The sequence below is a fragment of the Pseudophryne corroboree genome, chromosome 5 (genome assembly GCF_028390025.1).
Source record: "Pseudophryne corroboree isolate aPseCor3 chromosome 5, aPseCor3.hap2, whole genome shotgun sequence".
Taxonomy (NCBI): domain Eukaryota; kingdom Metazoa; phylum Chordata; class Amphibia; order Anura; family Myobatrachidae; genus Pseudophryne; species Pseudophryne corroboree.
Window position 1 is genome coordinate 751,519,019 of NC_086448.1, and position 21,495 is coordinate 751,540,513.

General features: G+C 46.3%; 1 protein-coding gene across 1 annotated transcript in view; it reads right to left on the bottom strand.

The window, feature by feature from the left end:
* The window catches only part of LAPTM4B (lysosomal protein transmembrane 4 beta), a 242,808-nt gene that overhangs the window by 111,445 nt on the left and 109,868 nt on the right, over window positions 1-21,495 (bottom strand). Inside the window, exons 2-4 of the mRNA XM_063924153.1 lie at window positions 17,319-17,430; window positions 15,122-15,195; window positions 10,480-10,602 (exon numbers count right to left, since the gene is read on the bottom strand). Coding sequence (XP_063780223.1) covers window positions 10,480-10,602; window positions 15,122-15,195; window positions 17,319-17,430 — 309 coding nt within the window. The remainder of the gene's footprint in view (window positions 1-10,479; window positions 10,603-15,121; window positions 15,196-17,318; window positions 17,431-21,495) is intronic.

A 21,495-nucleotide genomic window follows, 5' to 3' on the forward strand; every position in this document is an offset into this window, starting at 1 on the left:
TTATGATTTAAAAAGAGTAAACACAGTTGTTTGACAATAAATGGCTTCACACAACCACAAACCATGAGTGAAAGAGAAGTTTGTGAGTTATCATTCATATTCTCTGACAAATGGCCAGAAAATCACAAATTCTGCTAGGGTATGTAAACTTATGAGCACATCTGTATCAGTGCGGTTATTGTGCTTACAAAGGTGCAGTGTGGAGATAATTGTATCACATAATTTATGTTACATTGTTTCATATATGTGTTAGTGTAGCCACTGTGCTAGCTGTGTTTAGTAATATCAATTATTGTGGAGGTTGCTTCAAAGTCCACATGGAATTTTTATAAATTAGGTGGTATTATCAGATTTTATGTGTTAATGTTTTACAATTAATTTTTAATAAAGAGTCTTTATTCTGGACAGCGCTTTCATTTTCTCTTTATGTATCTATACTAAATTGGGAATCAACAACCCATTTACCTTGAGAGCAGCAGTCCTTAATTAAGGCGAGGAGAATTAATTTGTCTACATTTGCTTTTTCTGATAGTTGGGACAGCTGACACACATTTTAGCTTAGCGCTTTTTTTCTTTGGTTGAACTCTAAAGATAAAATGAATTTCCCACTGGTGCATTGGCACTATATTCTCTTCATTCCATTAAGAACAGTAAATAAACTGCTGTGACATCGCTGGCCCCTCCCCTGTATGCATTACCCAATCCACACTGAGCACTTCTGCAAAGTAAGGCTGCGTATCAGTCAGTCACTGTCTACTCAGTGGTTCCCAAACTTTTTTGAATCACGGCACCCTAGAGTATCAGAATTCTTTTCGCTGCACCCCTAAGCCAAAAGTTTCTTATTGAGAAATGTAGAAAAAAAATTATTAAATTAAGTAAATTGTATTTATATGTCATCTTTAGTTTTAATTATGTGGTGAGGGACCGGTGTGGATTGTTGGGTCGACAGTAACTAGGTCGACAGTCAGGGCCGTAACGAGGTGTGTGCAGAAGGTGCATTGCCCACAGCGCACTTGCCCTGTGGGCGCACCTTCTACATACACCCGAGTGGCCGCATATCCCTCCCGCTGACGGCCGCCCTCCCGCTCCCCTGTTCCTGGCGCCCGCAGCAGCCCCAAGCTCCGACCAGCTGGAGCCGCTGATCGTTCGCTGTCACATTGTGTAAAGTTAGCCGCAGCGCTGAACAGGATATCCCTCCTGCGCTGCTGCGCTCCCGCGGCCTGCACTGTCTCTGCCTGTGAAGTGGACAGACTGTACAGAGGAATCAGGAGCCGGCAACAGCGCTGGAAGAACGTACACATCATGTAAGTGCCTACACAGACACTACACTACACTATATTACACTACACTTTACTACAGTACACTACACCACACTATACTACCCTAAACTACACTATACAACTCTACACTATACTACAGTACACTTCACTACAGTACACTACACTACACTACACTCTAAGTGTAGGGGGGGTGTAAGGGGGAATCTGCCTGCCGTACTGTGTAAAAGGGGGACTCTGCCTACCATAATGTGTAAAAGGGGGAATCTGCCTGCTGTACTGTGTAAAAGGGGGACTCTGCCTGCCACAATGTGTAAAAGGGGACCTATCCTGCCTTAATGTGTAAAAGGGGGACTCTGCCTGCCGTAATCTGTGTAAGTGGCGCTACTGTGTGGCATAATATGCATTTGGTATTATTTTGTGGCCACGCTTCTTTCCCATGAAGCCAAACCCCTATATTTTTGGCACGCGCCTACGGCGCACACTGGCCCTATTTTAAATATCCCTCACAATGGCGCACAACACCAAAAATAATTAAAAGTCCTTACTCCATATAATAGGGATTCTTTCTCCTTCAGAAGACCTAGGCCAGTATTTACTAAAAATCCGAGTTTTGCCGATTTGTGTTTTTTTTTCTAAGTCCCAATCCGGGAATTCACTAAATAGAAAACTCGGCAGTGTCTGGTCTATTCGTAATGGTTTGATTGGCAAAGTTCTGAAATACGAATGAATAGACCATCGGTCAAACGCGGCTGTTATTTCATACAATACGGGTATTCACTATTCATTCGTATTTGGGTTTTAGTCTCTGAGTGCTCAAGTGCGGGTCTATTTTTTTGTGAATCGTTAAAAAAAGCAGCAAAAAAATAGACCTGCTTTTTCCAGTCGAGTTTGGATAACCATGCACAGATCAGTGAGATCTGTGCATGGTTATCTATGGGAAAGGGTCTGTTTAGTGTAAAAACAGAAAAAAAAATTGCGTGGGGTCCCCCCTCCTAAGCATAACCAGCCTCGGGCTCTTTGAGCCGGTCCTGGTTGAAAAAATATGGGGGGAAAAATGACAGGGGTTCCCCCATATTTCATCAACCAGCACCGGGCTCTGCGCCTGGTCCTGGTTCCAAAAATACGGGGGACAAAAAGCGTAGGGGTCCCCCGTATTTTTAAAACCAGCACCGGGCTCCACTAGCCAGGTACATAATGCCACAGCCGGGGTACACTTTTATAGTGGTCCCTGCGGCGCTGGCATTACATACCCAACTAGTCACCCCTGGCCGGGGTACCCTGGAGGAGTGGGAACCCCTTAAATCAAGGGGTCCCCCCCTCCAGCCACCCAAGGGCCAGGGGTGAAGCCCGAGGCTGTCCCCCCCATCCAAGGGCGGCGGATGGGGGGCTGATAGCCAAGTGTAAAAAATGTGAATATTGTTTTTAGTAGCAGTACTACAAGTCCCAGCAAGCCTCCCCCGCAAGCTGGTACTTGGAGAACCACAAGTACCAGCATGTGGTGGAAAACCGGGCCGCTGGTACCTGTAGTACTACTACTAAAAAAATACCCCCCAAAAAACAGGACACACACACACCGTGAAAGTATAAGTTTATTACATACATGCACACCTCCAAACATACATACTTACCTATGTTGACACGAGGCTCGGTCCTCTTCTCCATGTAGAATCCTCGGGGTACCTGTGAAAAAAATTATACTCACATAATCCAGTGTAGCTTCTGTCCTTTGTATAATCCACGTACTTGGCTAAACAAAGAAACGAAAACCCGACCACGCACTGAAAGGGGTCCCATGTTTACACATGGGACCCCTTTCCCCGACTGCCAGGACCCCCCCTGACTCCTGTCAAAGAGGGTCCCTTCAGCCAATCAGGGAGCGCCACGTCGTGGCACTCTCCTGATTGGCTGTGTGCTCCTGTAGTGTCTGTGAGGCAGCACACGGCAGAGATACAATGTAGCGCCTATGCGCTCCATTGTATCCAATGGTGGAAACTTTGCGGTCAGCGGTTGACCGAAAGTAACCTCACCTCCAGGGTACTCCGGCCAGGGGTGACTAGTTGGGTATGTAATGCCAGGTCCGCAGGGACCACTATAAAAGTGTCCCCCGACTGTGGCATTATGTACCTGGCTAGTTGAGCCCGGTGCTGGTTTTAAAAATACGGGGGACCCCTACGCTTTTTGTCCCCCGTATTTTTGGAACCAGGACCAGGCGCAGAGCCCGGTGCTGGATGATGAAATATGGGGGAACCCATGTCATTTTTCCCCCCATATTTTGTCAACCAGGACCGGCTCAAAGAGCCCGAGGCTGGTTGTGCTTAGGAGGGGGGACCCCACGCATTTTTTTCCAGAATTTTAAAGACTTTAAACACCTTTTTAAGGTACACAATGAAGCCCTGCACGGATCTCACAGATCAGGCCGGGATTCCTTGTGTTTTGTCAGGCAGTGTTTTACTCATCACTCCCGTAAAACACTGCCTGACATTACGAATCGCATCGACATCGGAAAATACGAATTGTGAAAAGTCGGCAGCTTAGTGAATGACCGTATCAGGATTCAAAAAGTTGCAGTAAAATGCACCCGATACCATTCGAGATCAAACACCCTTCAAAACGGCAAAAACACGAATCTTTGTAAATATACCCCCTAGTGTCCGAAAAGCTTTAAGCTGGTGATACCATTCAAGGAACTACTGGATTGGACCCACGACTTACCTGTGAAGGAGAAAGAATCCCGGGCTTTCGGACTTCCATTCCTTTTGCGATCTGGGAGGGTAACACTGTGGTGTCTAAGCTGATCCAATCCTATATCCACCGGAATTGTGTGGTTACATGCTTTTTATTATATGTTTTATGTGAGTGTAATGTAATAAAAATTCTGTCATTTGTCCAGACAGCATTGCACTAGATTTTATTTCTTTTTATCTTTGAGATTTGGAAATCGACTACAGGCCCGTACACAATGGTCGATATATTGGCCGTTCTCTTGAACGGCCGATATATCGCGGGAGCGTCGGCCAGTGTGTACGGGCGATACGTCTGTGAACTCCGTTGTTCACAGACGTATCGCGTCGGCTGCGCAGCACAGCCGACGGCCAATATATCTAACGATATATTGGCGCGTCGCTGTGTGTGTACGGGGCGGTCGTCCGACCGCCCGTACACATGATGCGGCGGCCGGCGGTGATTGACAGGTGAACTGGGCGGGCGTGTGTACACGCCCGCCCAGTTCATGACGTCAGTCCCCCGACGGATCGGGCAGTGTGTATGCACAGCCCACTGCCCGATCCGTCCATAGATATATCTGCAGATCAATTGATCTGCAGATATATCTACTAGTGTGTACCCACCTTAAGAGTCTACATATGGAAATATCTCTGACAAACGGACATTAATTACCTCAAGAGAATAAGAATTGTGTTCATCTGTGGCTCCCTGTTATGTGGAGTAAGGACTTTTCATTATTTTTGGTGTTGTGCCCCATTGTGAGAGATTTTTGTAAAAATGTGTCTATTTTCTGTGGTTATTTGTGGGGAACTGCTTTTCTCCCATAGGCTGCATTTCGCCTAGTTGCGCAGTTAAGATCATCCGTATATTTTAACCTATTTTAAATATGATGTGGGGGGGGGGGGGGCGATGCCGACACCTGAAATAGGTCGACACGGTCATTGGGTTGACATGGCAAAAGGTGGACATGAGTTTTTCATTATTTTTTGTGTCGTTTTCTTCGTAAAGTGACCGGGAACTCCAATTAGTGCACTGTGTCACCTTGCATGGCTCGCTTGGCTCGCCATGCTTCGGGCAAGGTCAGGACAGGTTACTATTCCCAATCGTAGACCACATGGATCGTATGAAAAAGTATACAAAAAATTATGTGAAAAACTCACGTCAATTTCCCCATGTGTCGATATTTGCCATGTCGACCTAATGCATGTCGACCAATAGTGGTTGACCTAATGAGTGTCGACCTAAGTGTTGTCGACCTAAAGACCGGATACCGCGAGGGACAAGATCTGTTTCTGTTTGTCCACATTTTTTATGAATGGCAGACGCCAGCACTGGTTTTGCATATCACATTGACCATATATAGGGGTCTATTCATGAAGCAGTGAAAACTGTGGAGAAGTGAGCCAGTGGTGAAGTTGCCATTGGCAACCAATCAGCTGCTCTGGTTAATTTTACAGTATGCAAATTATAAATGTTACTTCAATGCTGATTGGTTCTTCTCCACTGGCTCACTTCTCCACAGTTTTCACTGCTTCATGAATAGACCCCATAATTTGAATTAGTCCTGGACCAGCAACTCGACGCACGCACAGCTTGGGAACCGTTTCAGGAATTATAGCCGGGAAACCTATAAACACCTAGCAACAAATGTAAGTACTCGGCCACTGATCATTCTTGTGTGTAGCCATTTCCAGATGGAATACAAGGGAACCAAGCAATTCAGATATTAAATGCTCTGTTTGGCAACAGCCCCAAACTCTATCCCACAGAATTTATGACAACCGAACACTGCAGGAAGAGGGGAATACTGGCAGAGATCCATTTGTTAATGAATTAAACAACACAAAACCTCATTACATAAACAGCAATAAAATCAGATTCTTGTAGCTCTGAAACACCGGCAAAACTTTCCCATTTGTCATGGTCACTGAGACAGAGCGCCGTGCTTGTATCCTGCATGTCGTGTCACGGAGACATGTTTCAAGGTTAAGTGACTGTCTAGATATTGGTACATCTGACCACATAATGCCGGGTCACAGAGGCCCCCAGAGCTGCAGTGTCTGTGATTCATGGCTTCACATAAATGTAACTTAAAGCATTATTACTTATACTGAGCAGAACAGTCGCAGAGAGATTTCTCATGCTTAAAGTGTATTCTCGTGTTCTGTGTGTACTTCCCAATAGAGATCAATTATTTATTTAAATGAGGCACAAGGTAGGATGGATCCATGTTATTTACACCACATTCTGACCCTAATGTCTGCATGTTACAGCAGAAACAGACCAGGCAGTGTTTTTCCAATCTCCAGCTGTCCCGTTCTGGTGAGCGAATCAGTCCCTATGAACTGACGGTTATGAATGAAAACACCACAAGAGCGACAATCTTTGATATACTGTACACAATCAACCCTGCCTGACTCCAACAATCATGTCATTGTCAAAGTCACATAGATCGCATTATTTTCCCACTGGCAGACTGATCAACAACTGAACTTCTTGACCAAGTTTTTATGCATTGACTTACAACAACATAATTGACTTATTAGATATTTGCAGTAACAAGCAGGTGTAACGATGTACTGTATCCAATACCTCTTTCAGACCGCCTGAGGCGGGTCGCACCCGGGAGCCTGACGTGGTTGCTTCCCGCGTGCAACACGCCTCAGGCCATTCACCGCCGCAGTCCCTAACCCGGCATATTGCCAGGTTGGTGATGTCAGCAGTGACACGGTGGGAGGCGGCGCTTAGAGAATCATATGATCTCCAAGCACCGCCCGTCCGCACAGAGTGAACGGGAAATGGGTCTCATCTACCTGGCTCCCGTTCACACAGCACAGCGAGCCGGATTGAACACGTCTTCAACCCTGCTCACTACCCATGTTGGAATACCGGGTCGCTCGACCTGGATTATTCCAACTGGGCTCTTTCAGACAGCACAGCAACACAGGTTATGCGTGCTCACGTGCAATAACCCGTGTTAAAAGCTGGCGGTCTGAAAGGGGTATTATAAAGTGTCCACTGAATGTAAGTACAGTATACTTACACTTCCTCCTATGTACCTTCACATGACTTGGTGCTACACGTGCCAGGAAGCGCTGAGACACTATGTGGTACAGCCTGATAGCAGCGGCTGCACCTGATTAGACTTGCAGCAGCTGTGGCCAGCGCAGTGTAAAAGGAGGAGGCCACATACAAAGACATACTTCAGTTTTTAGCTAGATGAATTCAGTGCGCCCCCCATGTGCCGGTACTCTTTGGCAGCCACCTAAAGCTGCCTAATAGTAGAGATGACCCTGAGTGTGCACCACCTATATACGGGTGGCCTTCAGTTTGCCGGCGGTCGGGCTTCTGGCGACCAGCATACCGGCTCCGGAATCCCGACCGCCGGCATACCGACAGCTTTTCTCCCTCTTGGGGGTCCACGACTTACCAGGAGGGAGAATAGATAGAGTTGCGCGCCACCGTGCCAGCAGCGTGGCGAGCGCAGCAAGCACGCAAGGGGCTCATTTGCGCTCTCCCAGCTGTCGGTATGACGGCGGTCGGGAGATCGGCGCCGGTATGCTGCCCGCCGGGAGCCCGACTGCCAGCATAACATACTACACCCCTATATACAGTATCTGTGTGCCACCTGTATACAGTATGTTTGTACCACCTATATACAGTATGTGTGCGCCACCTATATACAGTATGTGTGTGCCACCTATATACAGTATGTGTGTGCCACCTACATACAATATGTGTGCGCCACCTATATACAATATGTGTGCGCCACCTATATACAAGTATGTATGCACCACCTATATACAGTATGTGTGCACCACCTATATACAGTATGTGTGCACCACCTATATACAGTATGTGTGCACCACCTATATACCGTATGTGTGCGCCACCTATATACAGTATGTATGCACCACCTATTTACAGTATGTGTGCACTACCTATATACAATATGTGTGCACAATTAGGCACTACCTAGAGGGCACCATTCTTCTCTAATACAGATATATGTGTGTGTGAATGTGAGACTTTTATGCTAGCTAAATTATAGAAGGACTGCAGTATACAGTATGCACGGGAAAGTCGATGAGATTAAACAATGAGATATCCTAGGAATAGCATAGAGATAGTATGTGTATTGTAACATATTTAATATTATTACAATGTGACATTGTAATAAAGCTGAATCGATTCTGAATTGTCTATATAACCTTCGCACACTGATGCTGAACACTACTGGTTTTCACATGTCTGAAAGATCCACTGTTCATATGTTCATATTTCATGGTCTTAATATGTCACTAAAACCTCTTTCAGACGGGCTGCCGGGAATTTGCTGGGTCTAGCAAGCCAGCAAATTCCCGGGTCTCAGCCCCGAACCTGGTAAAGAGCAGGATCGCGGACACAGGACGTCTCAGCCCGGAACCTGGTAAAGAGCAGGGTCGGGGACACAGGACGTCTCAGCCCCGAACCTGGTAAAGAGCAGGATCGCGGACACAGGACGTCTCAGCCCCGAACCTGGTAAAGAGCAGGATCGCGGACACAGGACGTCTCAGCCCCGAACCTGGTAAAGAGCAGGATCGCGGACACAGGACGTCTCAGCCCCGAACCTGGTAAAGAGCAGGATCGTGGACCCAGGACGTCACAGCCCGGAACCTGGTAAAGAGCAGGATCACGGACCCAGGACGTCACAGCCCCGAACCTGGTAAAGAGCAGGATCGCGGACATAGGACGTCTCAGCCCGGAACCTGGTAAAGAGCAGGATCGCGGACCCAGGACGTCACAGCCCCGAACCTGGTAAAGAGCAGGATCGCGGACACAGGACGTCTCAGCCCCGAACCGGGTAAAGAGCAGGGTCGGGGACCCGGGACGTCACAGCCCGGAACCTGGTAAAGAGCAGGGTCGGGGACCCGGGACGTCTCAGCCCCGAACCTGGTAAAGAGCAGGATCGCGGACCCAGGAAGTCACAGCCCGGAACCTGGTAAAGAGCAGGGTCGGGGACCCGGGACGTCTCAGCCCCGAACCTGGTAAAGAGCAGGATCGCGGACACAGGACGTCTCAGCCCCGAACCTGGTAAAGAGCAGGATCGCGGACACAGGACGTCTCAGCCCCGAACCTGGTAAAGAGCAGGGTCGGAGACCCGGGACGTCACAGCCCGGAACCTGGTAAAGAGCAGGATCGCGGACACAGGACGTCTCAGCCCTGAACCTGGTAAAGAGCAGGGTTGGGGACTCGGGACTTCGTCCTGGAAGTTTGCTTTCACACACTGTAAATTCCTGGGTTGCTGCACGTACATTTGTGTGAAAGGGGTATACATTGGAGTCTATCTGATACACTATCACTGTTACTAGTTCAGAGAAAGGCATAGTGTAGTATACACTACTATACGCAGCAGATTCTCAGTGTAGCTATTCATGGTGAACCTTTAATTAAGCATTTCATTTTTTTTCCATTTTCTAACTGCACAATGGGCCTAATTCAGACCGTGTGACGTCACACAGCCATCCGCTGCGGCCTGCCCCCTGCACGGTCCGGCCACGCCTGCGATGGCCAGACCGCGCCCACAAAACGGCGTACGAACGCCGCCGTGCCACCCCCTCCCGTCCAGCAACCACCTCTGCCTGTCAATCAGGCAGAGGCGATCGCTAGGCAACGACAGCCATGCGCCGGTACACTGTGGCGCTGGCGCATGCGCACTTCTGAAATGATCGCTGCGATGAACGGCAGCGTGCGATCAGGTCAGAATGACCCCCTATATAGGTAGAAGGAACATTGAGAGTCATTCAGATCCCCAAGGATCTGCAACATCATACTGCATGCTGGACCCGTTCTGCGGGTGCACTAACGGGTCCTGCGATGTAGGAAGCTGGACAGCAGCAGGCTGTCAGTCATTGGTAGTCTGCTGTCGTTTTGAGGGTGGGAAGGGTGTTTCCCAACACGTCCTCAGTCCCCGCCCCCCCCCTTTAGAGGGATGGAAGAGGCCAGGGATCTCCATGGTTTCCTGGACAGAGAGTGATCCGATGCCTGCATTCTAGGACGCAGGTGAGATCACTACTGCATCAGGAGGCATCTGCTTGTAACAGACACCTCCTGCTGCATCACCATACAGCGCTATCACTGCTGCTTCCAAGGAAGCATCTGAATGACCCTCACTGTGCCATAGAGTGGTAAGAAAGGGAGCTTGATGCTAAGACCGAAAGTACAGCTCTAACTAGGGTGTAGTATGTTATGACGGCGGCCGGGATCCCGACCACCGACATGCCGGCAGCTGGGCGAGGGCAAATAAGCCCCTTGCGGGCACGGTGCGCCATGCTGTTTATTCTCCCTCCAGGGGAGTCGTGGACCCCCAAGAGTGAGAACAGTTGTCGGTATACTCAGCGCCGGGATCCCAACAGCTGGCATAGTGAATACCACCCCTCTAACTATACAGTATGTAACCAATATAAATATACAACATAGTAAGATACACATTTACCAGTTGTCTCAGATATTCCTGAATTGTGTTGGGGTAGACCAGCACGCTGACTGCAACCAGGGAGTTGAGGGCAAAGTCAAATATTTGGTAGCAAAAGAATGGGATAATCCAAGCAGCATGTTGCTGTAGGTAGAAGAGGAGAAAGCAATTAAAGGTACTATATAAAAAACCCATTTACAGTAAATTCACTGTATATTTTAATCAGTGTCTGTATCAGAATTCAGTTTAAGATCCTGAGTATACATTTAGCAGCCACCACAGAGTGAATATACACCATAGCCATTGTATGTCCATTATAGATTGTAAGGCAATAGTAGGGTACCTTCAGATGTCTGGTGGGGTGGCTAAACAAAAAATAAAAAAGACACACTGATAGGGCAGAAGAAAAGTTGTCAAGACACCCTAAAAATAGAAATTATTTCACAAATTAATAATAAATAAGATGTATCATCAGAAAGACTTGTACAAAAACATATAACAATGGTGAAGTGGAAAGGCTGCAATGCCAAGTTAGTTACATACTTTTTCCCCCTAGGTAGAGAGGATTGCGACTGAGATACAGCATGGGTTTTTCCTCTCCATCTAATTTTTTGAGAAAGCACTGCGCCTAGACCTGCTCCCAAGGCATCAGTCAGCAGACAAAATCTTTTACTGAAATCGGGTGCTTGTAGTATTGGCGCTGTGCATTAAGCCATCCTCAGGTCCTTCTAGGCAGCTTCTGCTGACTCAAATCAGCATATCTTGTCTGAACAGATCTTTTTAAGAAGCTCCATGAGTGGTGCGGCTCAAGTAGCACAGCTCTCCACGAATCAAGCCAACAAGTGTCCTTAGTTGGGTCTTTGTATCTGTCTTGGACCAGTTCTTTATGACTTCCACCATAACAACTTGGGCTTTGACCTTCTTACATCTGACTACAGTACATATCGCAGATATTTTGTATCTGACATGGCTGATGCACATTTTTCTGGATTGGCAGTAAGACCATGCACCCTTAGGGATTCCAACACAGCCTTCTCTTTGGAAAGATGCAACTCCCAATCCTGTGTACAGGTGACTATGTCATCTAGATACACAGTAGCATATTCCCTATGCAGTTTTAAGAGCTTATCCATAGCCTTCTGGATTGTGGGAGGTGCACCATGCAGCCAAAAGGCAATACCTTATACTGGAATAAGCCCTCAGGTTTAGAGAATGCAGTCTAGTGCTTGGAAGAGGCTGTCAGGGGTAACTGCCAATATTCCTTTGTGAGGTCTAAAGTGGTCAGATATTTACTTCTGGCTAAGTTCTCCATCGGTTCATCTATCTGTGGCACAGGATATGTATCAAAATTAGAGACTTTATTCAAACTTCTAAAGTCACTGCAAAAGCGTATCGTCTGATTGGATTTCGGGACTATTACAAAAGGGCTATTCCACTTGCTGATGGATTCTTCCACAACTCCTAGTTGAATCAAATTTTCAACTTCTTGCTTTACTGCAGCCCGTCTAGCCTTGGGTATATGGTAGGACCATTGCACATCTACTACCCCAGGGGGTGTGATTATATCATGTGCTATAAGAGCGGTATGCACAGGAATAGGAGAAAAGACATCCCTCTTCCAAGCCACCATTTCTACCACCTGTTGCCTTAGAGGCATTGCAAAGAAGGACTCAATAGGTTCCTCACAGTCCTCTGTTTTAATGGCTACCATTGAAGGCACAGGGACTTCCTCATGGCAAGGTTTTAGCGGGTTGACATGATACATTTGTTCTACCCACCCTCTACCCAGCTGATGGACTCTATAGTTCACTATTACTGCAGCTAATAGGATACCACCCTTAGAGGGAGCCAACAAGGGCTACCCTATTAGCCCCGTAGCCTGGCACTTATCAGGGATGTTGCTTTGCGTGCAGAACCCCCGATAACCACCCACAAGAGACCTGTTTTTTGATGGCAACACATGGGTCCACTAACTTCTCATGGATCCAATGTGTTATTGCCCAATAACGGGTGAGTTACTGCATGGAAAAATGGGCTGTAATTGGATAGTCCGATAGTATTATCAGGCTAAAAGCCGGTTATTACCATGGAGCGAATCACTGCATGTAATAAGATGCCGCTATTTGTGTTGTTTCACCAGAAGACCTATTTGTCTCATCCTCATATACTGTAGTTGTGCAACAAATTGAACAACATTTGGTTCTTTGGGCTTTTGTTGCTCCCAGCCTTCCTTGAGGATGTCGACATTGATCCCTAGGTTGTATTCCATACAAGAGCTCAAACCAACTGAACCCTTTTGAGGCTGGTGATACTTGTCATACAGCGAACATTAGGAAAGTAAGGATTGTATCCCAGTTTTTTCTTTCTTGAGTCACTTCCCATTTAATCATTTGCTGTATAAGCACTCCACCAGCCCAACCATTTGTGGATGGTAGAACAAGGTGTAAAGGGTCGTTATGCCAAGTAATTGTCTTAACTCTTTCATTTATTTTGACATGAAAGGAGTGCATTGGTCAGTTAAAATTTCTTTTGGAATATCCAACCTCATATAAAGAAGTAGTAGCTGCTTAGCTATAGTACTTGACTTGATATTTCACAATGGAATAGCTTCCAGATAGCGTGTGGCATAATCAAGTATTACCAAAATGTATTGGTGTCCAATGGACCCACCAGGTCCATGCCTATTCCCTCAAAGGGAACTTGAGCCACTGGAATAGGAATCAAGGGGGCCCTGTAATTAGGTTTTGTAGATGTTTTCTGACATACTGGGCAGGACAGGCAGAACTTTTCTACTTCTATATGTATTCCTAAACAGTAGAACCTAAGCAACAGTCTATCTAAGGTCTTTTCTTCACCCAAATGTTCCCACAAAGATATGTGTATGCAGCTTTCAAAATAAAAGAACATGTACCTGCGGTATCAACAGTTGATCAACATTTTTACCTTGAACAACAACTGCTGCTTACAACAAATCTGAATTTACAAAACCATATGGTACACCTTCTGCCGGCCTGGCTGAAATTAGTCTTCGAATTGGGGACCTGCCCTCAGTTTCCTTTGTTGGCATCAAAGGTTCCACAACAATGTCCCTGACCAATGTTTGCTTTTCTTGTCTTCTTGGGCCAGATTTGGGAAGAGTATCGGTCATGGACCTGTATCCAGAATCCCTAAAACGACAGTTCTGTTGACTCTCTTCCTGAATCCAGTGAGAGTTGGACATGTTCCTAAGGTTGTACGTTCGGCCAGTGTATCAGTTGCCGACATGTGCAGCTGGATCCAATCAGCGATAACCTCCTGAAATAAAGGAATGTCTCACCCCAGAATAAGGGGGTATGGTAGCTTTGAGGCTATGGCTGCACTACCTTAACTGTTTGACTTTTTATAGTAAGCAGTAGGCAAACCTGCTTATATTCTTCTGTAGTTCCATGAATGCATAGCACTTTCACCTTAAGCAACCTTGCAAACACTTCTTTGGAACAACAGAACTAGAGTCTAATGTTAGCTTGCTCCCAGAGTCCACCAGGGCTAACACACCCTGTTGGTTTATTAGAACAGTCATCCAAAACAGTAATAGATCCCCTGTAGAGGTGGACATGGTGCAGTAAGTAGGAAACATGGGACCCAGCTGAGCAACCGTTCCTGGGTTCCCGACAGCTTGGTTATTCAACAAGGAAATGCCCATGTTTGCCACATACAAATTACTGAGGTGGAGAGACTTTGCCTGCTGGCTCTGCTGTCAGCAATGTCGACCTTTGCCTTGGCAACAGTTTTAGATTCCCTTCTGGAGCCTTAGACATGTTACAGTGTCGAATATCAGTCTATTGTCGTGGCCTGGTCATGGTAAGTCTGCAGATCCACTTGCAGCACCCACCTCTTTAAGATCCGATCAAGTCCACAGATACAGTGATCAATGGCTAGAATCTCCAAACATCTAGGTGAATTGGTTTCTGGCTACAACCAGATCGTTAATATTCTGGAAAGTTCTGCCAGATGCGAACGAGCTGCTTTACCCTTGATGGAATGCCAAACATGGAAGTGCTGAACTTTCCGTGGTCCAGTCACTCTTATCCGGGCGAAAAGCTCAATTTTTCTTGCTGATAATTAGAAACCTGCTCATCAGACAAATCAACATAGGGCCACATAGCTTCACCAGATATGGTTCCAGCTTTTCCGCCAGACTTTTGGTTGCCTTTTAAGCCTCATGGCAGTTCTCTCAATGGCTAAGAGATAGGCCACCACATCATCCGAGGAGGTCGTTTTCATGCAGCCGGCCTATGGTGTAACAGATGATCCGATACTGCGCCCTAGCAACTGGGATAAGAAATGCAGCAAGAGGAGTGGCGCCCCCTGCTGCATTACTATATTAGTGCTATCGCTGCTGCTTCTATGTTAGCAGCAGCAATAGCAACTCCAATTGATGTTGGAATGTATGGAGCACAAAAATTAAAAACCCTCAGCTGCGAAGGAGCTAAAGCCTTAAAATGTCAGCTATAATGTGAATCAAAGTTACAGAACTTCTGTATATCAAATGCTCAAATGCAATCCTATCTATGCAGTTTACAGTGGGAAAAAAAGGGTCAGTCACTGTGAAATCTGAGACTGAAGGCAGATGCCCTCTTTATCGTGAGATTATGGAACAACCTCTGGGATACCTGCTACTTACCTTGTAGGCACCATATGTGGCCATCGCACAGATTAGAATCATTAGGAGGGAGATAGAAGTAGCGATGCACATATCTAGACAGAGGGAGATGAATAGAAGATGAAACAAACATCAGTACATAACACATATGAAAATCAAATGTCATAAGCAATTTATTATAAAAGGCAAAGAGTATAATGCTTTGAAAGCATCAAGGTGTATCAATGGAGAACATGCTTCCATAACAATGTCAGCCATTTCCAGCAATGGTCCCTAATTTTATCCAAATTCCAATATCTCTCTTTCCAAACCATCCCTTAAGCGCTCCACTGATGTTACTGGTCCAAGCAAAGAAATACCATATGCTCCCACTGATAAGACATTCCTGGCCTGAGTCAGAGGTGGACTATGCTGCGATGCCTAATGACGCAATGTGCCCACCCTGCCCTTGCTACACCTTTCCACGCCAGGCTCCGCGACTCATCGCTATGTGATCCTGCAGAAGTGCCACCAACCCTAGAGCCCATTTAGAGTCAGAAGTTGTAGTAGGGCCCATAAATTAAATCTTTAAATGCCCGGTGGTGACCAGTGGCGGCTCCAGAGGTTGGGCTGCAGCGCACTTCATATTTCAAAGAGGGGAGCCACACCAACTGCCACCAACTGTCACCCCAAACTGACTCACTGGCAGTTGGTGTGGCTCCCCTGTTTGAAATTTGGAATGCGCTGCAGCCCCACCTCTGGATCCGCCACTGGGACTCAGTGTTTCTTGGGACTATTCAGAATGCCACTGTTTCCCACACTGTCTTCAGGCACCCTAACAGTCCAGGTTTTAAAGATATTAAAGACTCAAGACAATTTGGGACTCCAGATTCTCAAGGCATTGCCACGTCCCTAGAGGGATTGCAGGTGCTAGGACACCCCCAACTGACCTCCTCTTACAACAAAAAACACATGCTTATGGTATCTGCCCCCCTGCATGCAGCACTCTATCACTATACTGAGCAGGAAAAAATCTATCAACTTCCCGCAAACTGGTATAAACATACCCACCAAGAGATGGCAGCGACTGTCTTGGTTTTTATGGAGATAGTCACAGCCCTAATTCGAGGAGACTGTCCCATCAAAATTGAGACAGTTAGAAACTACTATAGGTTTGGCCTTGGTTCACATACACAATGCCGTACATATAGTACAGCAGCGGTTATTATGTACGGGATAGCCTTCTTCTCCAGACCTCAGTTAGGATACTGTGCCCGGAAGAGCTGACACAATAAGGAAGGATTTCCCATAAAGGAGAGGAGGTGCAGCGATGAGTCACGGAGACCATAATGATTTGAGCCCCACTAGAGCTAGTTTTATTATCCCAGATGTAAATCTGATTTTATTCCCACTGCCATGTTAGAAGCAGAATAAATTGAGTTAACTGCTGTCCTCACAGCTGTTCTCCAAGGTAAAATAAAGAATACTTTACACAATGACAGAGTGGACATTATATTAAAGAGCAGTAATAAGAATTATTTATGTCCTCATAGACTGAGAACGATCATGGTACAATAATCACCCCCTGAGTTCTGATCAGGGATTAACCAAGTGAAAAGAAAATCTCAGGCAGATCCCTTTATAGATTCCATTGTAATTAATCTTCTTGTCTTAATTCCGTGCAGCAGCAATGCGATTGCATGGAACTGTTCTGTCTTGTGGGCGTGTAGTATGAGCTCTTGTGGGCGTGTAGTCTGAGCTCCATGCTGTTCTGATGGTGCGTGTGGGGAAGTGATGCCTATTTCTGATGGATCTCTTGCACCTAGCTGGTGCAACTGCCGATACTATAGGTGATTATTGTGGCTGTTGCCGGAAAATCAGTGAGCAGAGCAGCTTCCCACTTGGTGCCTCACGGATCCTTGTAATAACCGTACAGAATCTTGCATTAGCATAAGCTTCCGCGGCATCACGCACACACAGCCACTTTGGGCTGTAGCTGCTTGTTTGCAGTGGTTTAGCGGCCACCTGTCTTATTTATTCAATTAATAAAAGCTGTTTCTTTATACCATCAGTCTTGTTGTGTCTTATTTCAGCCGGCTAACGTTGGTTGGAGCGGCGGATGGGGTTAAGGATAGTTTTTGTATGCCAATTTCAAGCCATGAACCACTCGGTGATCTATGTAAATAACATGGCTCCACTGCGTGCCTGGACTGGGTTCACTTTCATTTTAAATACTTACTGGCATCATCCATGAAGTCAAACTCATTTCTCAGTTCATTGCTCGGAAGGTGGTACAGGTCTGGGTCAGCAAGGGCGCTCAACAGGATGAGAAGGACCACTGAATTTATTATCTGTGAAGAAAGAAGTGACAATAATCAAACTATGTCTTTGTTGTAGTTACTTCAAGATATAAAATATAGTTTTAGCTACAGCTAAATGTTGTAATAAAGTTTATTGTAGGCGTGCTGATGAGCACATTTATACCCCAAAGATGGGGAGACTGAGTCTGGCCAGAAAAGCACGGATGAATGTTTTATAGCTGTAACAGAACTTGCAGTGCTGAATAGTTTTATTTTCAGCAGGGGGGAGGGAGGGAGTTGTTGAACAGAAGGCCCATTGAGAAGCCACAGTGTTCATCACCCCATTCTGATATGTCACATGGAGTTCAGGGCGTAAAATGGCTTCCCGGGTACCGGGGGTGGGGTCGGGGAGGGGGGCAGAGGTTTAATATTCAGCTCTCTCCATATGTGAGAGGCTTGATATAAATTATACAACATTCTTTCCACTGTGTATGACCGGGTAATATAAGAGAACCACAGCCCAGCACTGAAATAAGCCGGCCAGGTATATGACCGGGTAATATACGAGCACACACAGCCTAGCACTGAGACGAGCGGACTGGGTGTATGACCGGGTGATATAAGAGCACCGCAGCCCAGCATTGAGATGAGCGGGCCTGGGTGTATGACACAACCCAGCACTGAGATGAGCGGGCTGGGTGTATGACTGAGTGATATAAGAGCACCACAGCCCAGCACTGAGATGAGCAGGCCAGGTATATGACTGGGTGATATAAGAGCACCACAGCCCAGCACTGAGATGAGTGGGCTGGGTGTATGACTGGGTGATATAAGAGCACCACAGCCCAGCACTGAGATGAGCGGGCTGTGTGTATGACCGGGTAATATAAGAGCACCACATCCCAGCACTGAGATGAGCAGGCCAGGTATATGACTGGGTGATATAAGAGCACCACAGTCCAGCATTGAGATAAGCAGGCCGGGTGTATGACCGGGTAATATAAGAGCACTACAGCCCAGCACTGAGATGAGCAGGCCAGGTATATGACTGGGTGATATAAGAGCACCACAGCCCAGCACTGAGATGAGCAGGCCGGGTGTATGACCGGGTAATATAAGAGCACCACAGCCCAGCACTGAGATGAGCGGGCCAGTTATATGACTGGGTGATATAAGAGCACCACAGCCCAGCACTGAGATGAGCAGGCTGGGTGTATGACCGGGTAATATAAGAGCACCACATCCCAGCACTGAGATGAGTGGGCCAGGTCTATGACCTGGTGATATAAGAGCATGTCAAAGTCAAAAATATTACATAGAGAGAACATACAAACTACACACATTTAAGTCGCTATACTTGCAAATATGCGCAACGAGCACAGCAATATATGGTAACACACGCATTTGCTCAGACATGGCACGGAGATGGATTCAGCGCTTGTTTCATACAGTACATGGTTATGATAATGTCGGGCACCAGACATCATGGAGATTTAGAATTGGCTGATGAATTGATGTCATGAATGTGTATTATTTGAACAGAACCAGATGCGCCCGTCATGTTTGGTATTGAAGCAAGCAGATTGATGTGTGGGTTAGTTTGAGGATTGTTGTGAAGTTGTGGGACATTGCAGCGGATAGATATGATTATATGTATAAAAGCTAAGATCATTTTGTTAGAACAATGAATGATCAAGCCAACCCTTTACTAAGATTTCAGGGCTGAACCTGATTAGCATATACAAAGCAAAAGAGACCCCTCCCCCAGGAACTAGGAAAACAGGCATGGCTAGAAAAGAAGTCAGTTTCAGTTTGCTTGGGGCCTCTGAGGACAGATATACTGTAGCTACTCACACAGCTACCTGGCACCCAGCAGCATGGCGGCTACATCCCCAGGACTGACCTCCAAACTAAAGGCTAAGTATTGAATTCACATGGCTAGATAAGGAAATATTGGCCCTCATTCCGAGTCGTTCGCTCGTTCTTTTTTTTCGCATCGCAGTGAAAATCAGCTTAGAGCGCATGCGCAATGTTCGCACTGCGACTGCGCTAAGTAATTCTGCTATGAAGAAAGGATTTTTACTCACGGCTTTTTGTTCGCACCGGCGAACGTAGTGTGATTGACAGGAAATGGGTGTTACTGGGCGGAAACACGGCGTTTTATGGGCGTGTGGCTGAAAACGCTACCGTTTCCGGAAAAAACGCAGGAGTGGCCGGAGAAACGGGGGAGTGTCTGGGCGAACGCTGGGAGTGTTTGTGACGTCAAACCAGGAACGACAAGCACTGAACTGATCGCACAGGCAGAGTAAGTCTGGAGCTACTCTAAAACTGCTAAGTTTTTTTTGTTCGCAATATTGCGTAAACTTCGTTCGCACTTTTAAGATGCTAAGATACACTCCCAGTAGGCGTAGACTAAGCGTGTGTAACTCTGCTAAATTCGCCTTGCGACCGATCAACTCGGAATGAGGGCCATAGACAGATTGCTTAAAGGTCAATGGTGCTGGTTTAAATAGGATATTGTAACTTGTTTGTGTGATAGATCTGGGAATATGTGCTGGTAGCAATGGCAGGCTGATATGTGTGGTTACATTGTGATCTGGTCTTGTGATGAATATGCTCTGGTTATTGAGATACTGAAGTTGTTTGGAATGTGAAATTGAATAAGATGGTTCTAGGAAGTTGGATTGTAATTGTGAAAGGTGATTTAGATGGTTTGGAATTGTAAAATCAGAACATATGCATTGTTTTGAGGCTTGGACATTTTGGAATAAAATGGAGTCTTGTGTCTTCTGCTATGTGATTGTGGTGTAGCAGAGAGTGCCATGTGTTTGGACCTGCAAATCTAAAATGGCTGCTGCCGGGTATTTTCCCCTCCCCCTTTCAACCATGTGGTGCAGTCTTTGGAATCATGGGAGTTTTCCCAAAATGGAGTCTAGCTTCTGTCCCATGCGGTATTGTAGGGTTGTGTATATAGGGACAGCCAGTATGGGTAAGGTCAAGTATTTTCTCCACAAAGATTCTCAGCATTGACTAACTGCGCAGCGATTGTCTCTCACATGTGTAGTTTTATCCGCAATCATATTGATCTTACTGTTATTGTGAGCCATTTCTCTCTCTCTCTCTTTTCTCCTCTTTCTCTCTTATTTTCCCTTAAAACGTAATTGTATTGTATTGTATTTCCCGTGTAGTTATCTGGTTAGTTAGTCTATGTTATATTGTAGTGTATGACTTGTATTGTATTAATTCTTTTGCAAGTATAACATTCATAATATATATATAAGGCGTTGGACCCTAAGCACGGTATCTGTGTATTTCTTATAGTGTTAAGTATTCTCAGAGCGTCGGTGACGCTCGAACAGCTTTTAAGTTAATACGGTTATACTGTGCTGCATTTACACTCTATCACTACACTAAGGTCTTACTGCATAATACACTGTTTATGGTTTAGATATAAAGGTTTAACATTGTGAGCGTCAGCGCCGCTGGTGATCTCCTCGTGGTCCCGAGCGTCCGCTACGCTATAGCGAATCATTACGTTAGTCGGCAGCCAATAGCGTGCCTGCCTGTGATCTCTTGGCCGTGAGCGAACGTGACGCTTGAGCGTCTCGACTACGGCTAAGCGATTGTTACGCAACATGCGTACCCTTACGGTACTCCATACGTAAATAGCGTACAGTGTTCTTAGACCTCATAAAGGGTATTATATAAGATAAATATTTAGCTTTATCAAGCACCACAGCCGAGCATTGAGATGAATGGGCTGGGTGTAGGACCGGGTAATATAAGAACACCACAGCCCAGCACTGAGATGAGCGGGCCGGGTGTATGACCGGGTAATATAAAAGCACCACAGCCCAGCATTGAGATGAGTGGGCTGGGTGTATGACCAGGTAACAGAATAGCATAACAGCCCAGCACTGAGATGAGTGGGCCGGGTGTATGACCTGGTGATATAAGAGCACCGCAGCCCAGCATTGAGATGAGTGGGCCGGGTGTATGACCTGGTGATATAAGAGCACCGCAGCCCAGCATTGAGATGAATGGGCTGGGTTTATGACAAAGTAATAGAATAGCACTACAGCCCAGCACTGAAATGAGTGGGCCGGGTGCATGACC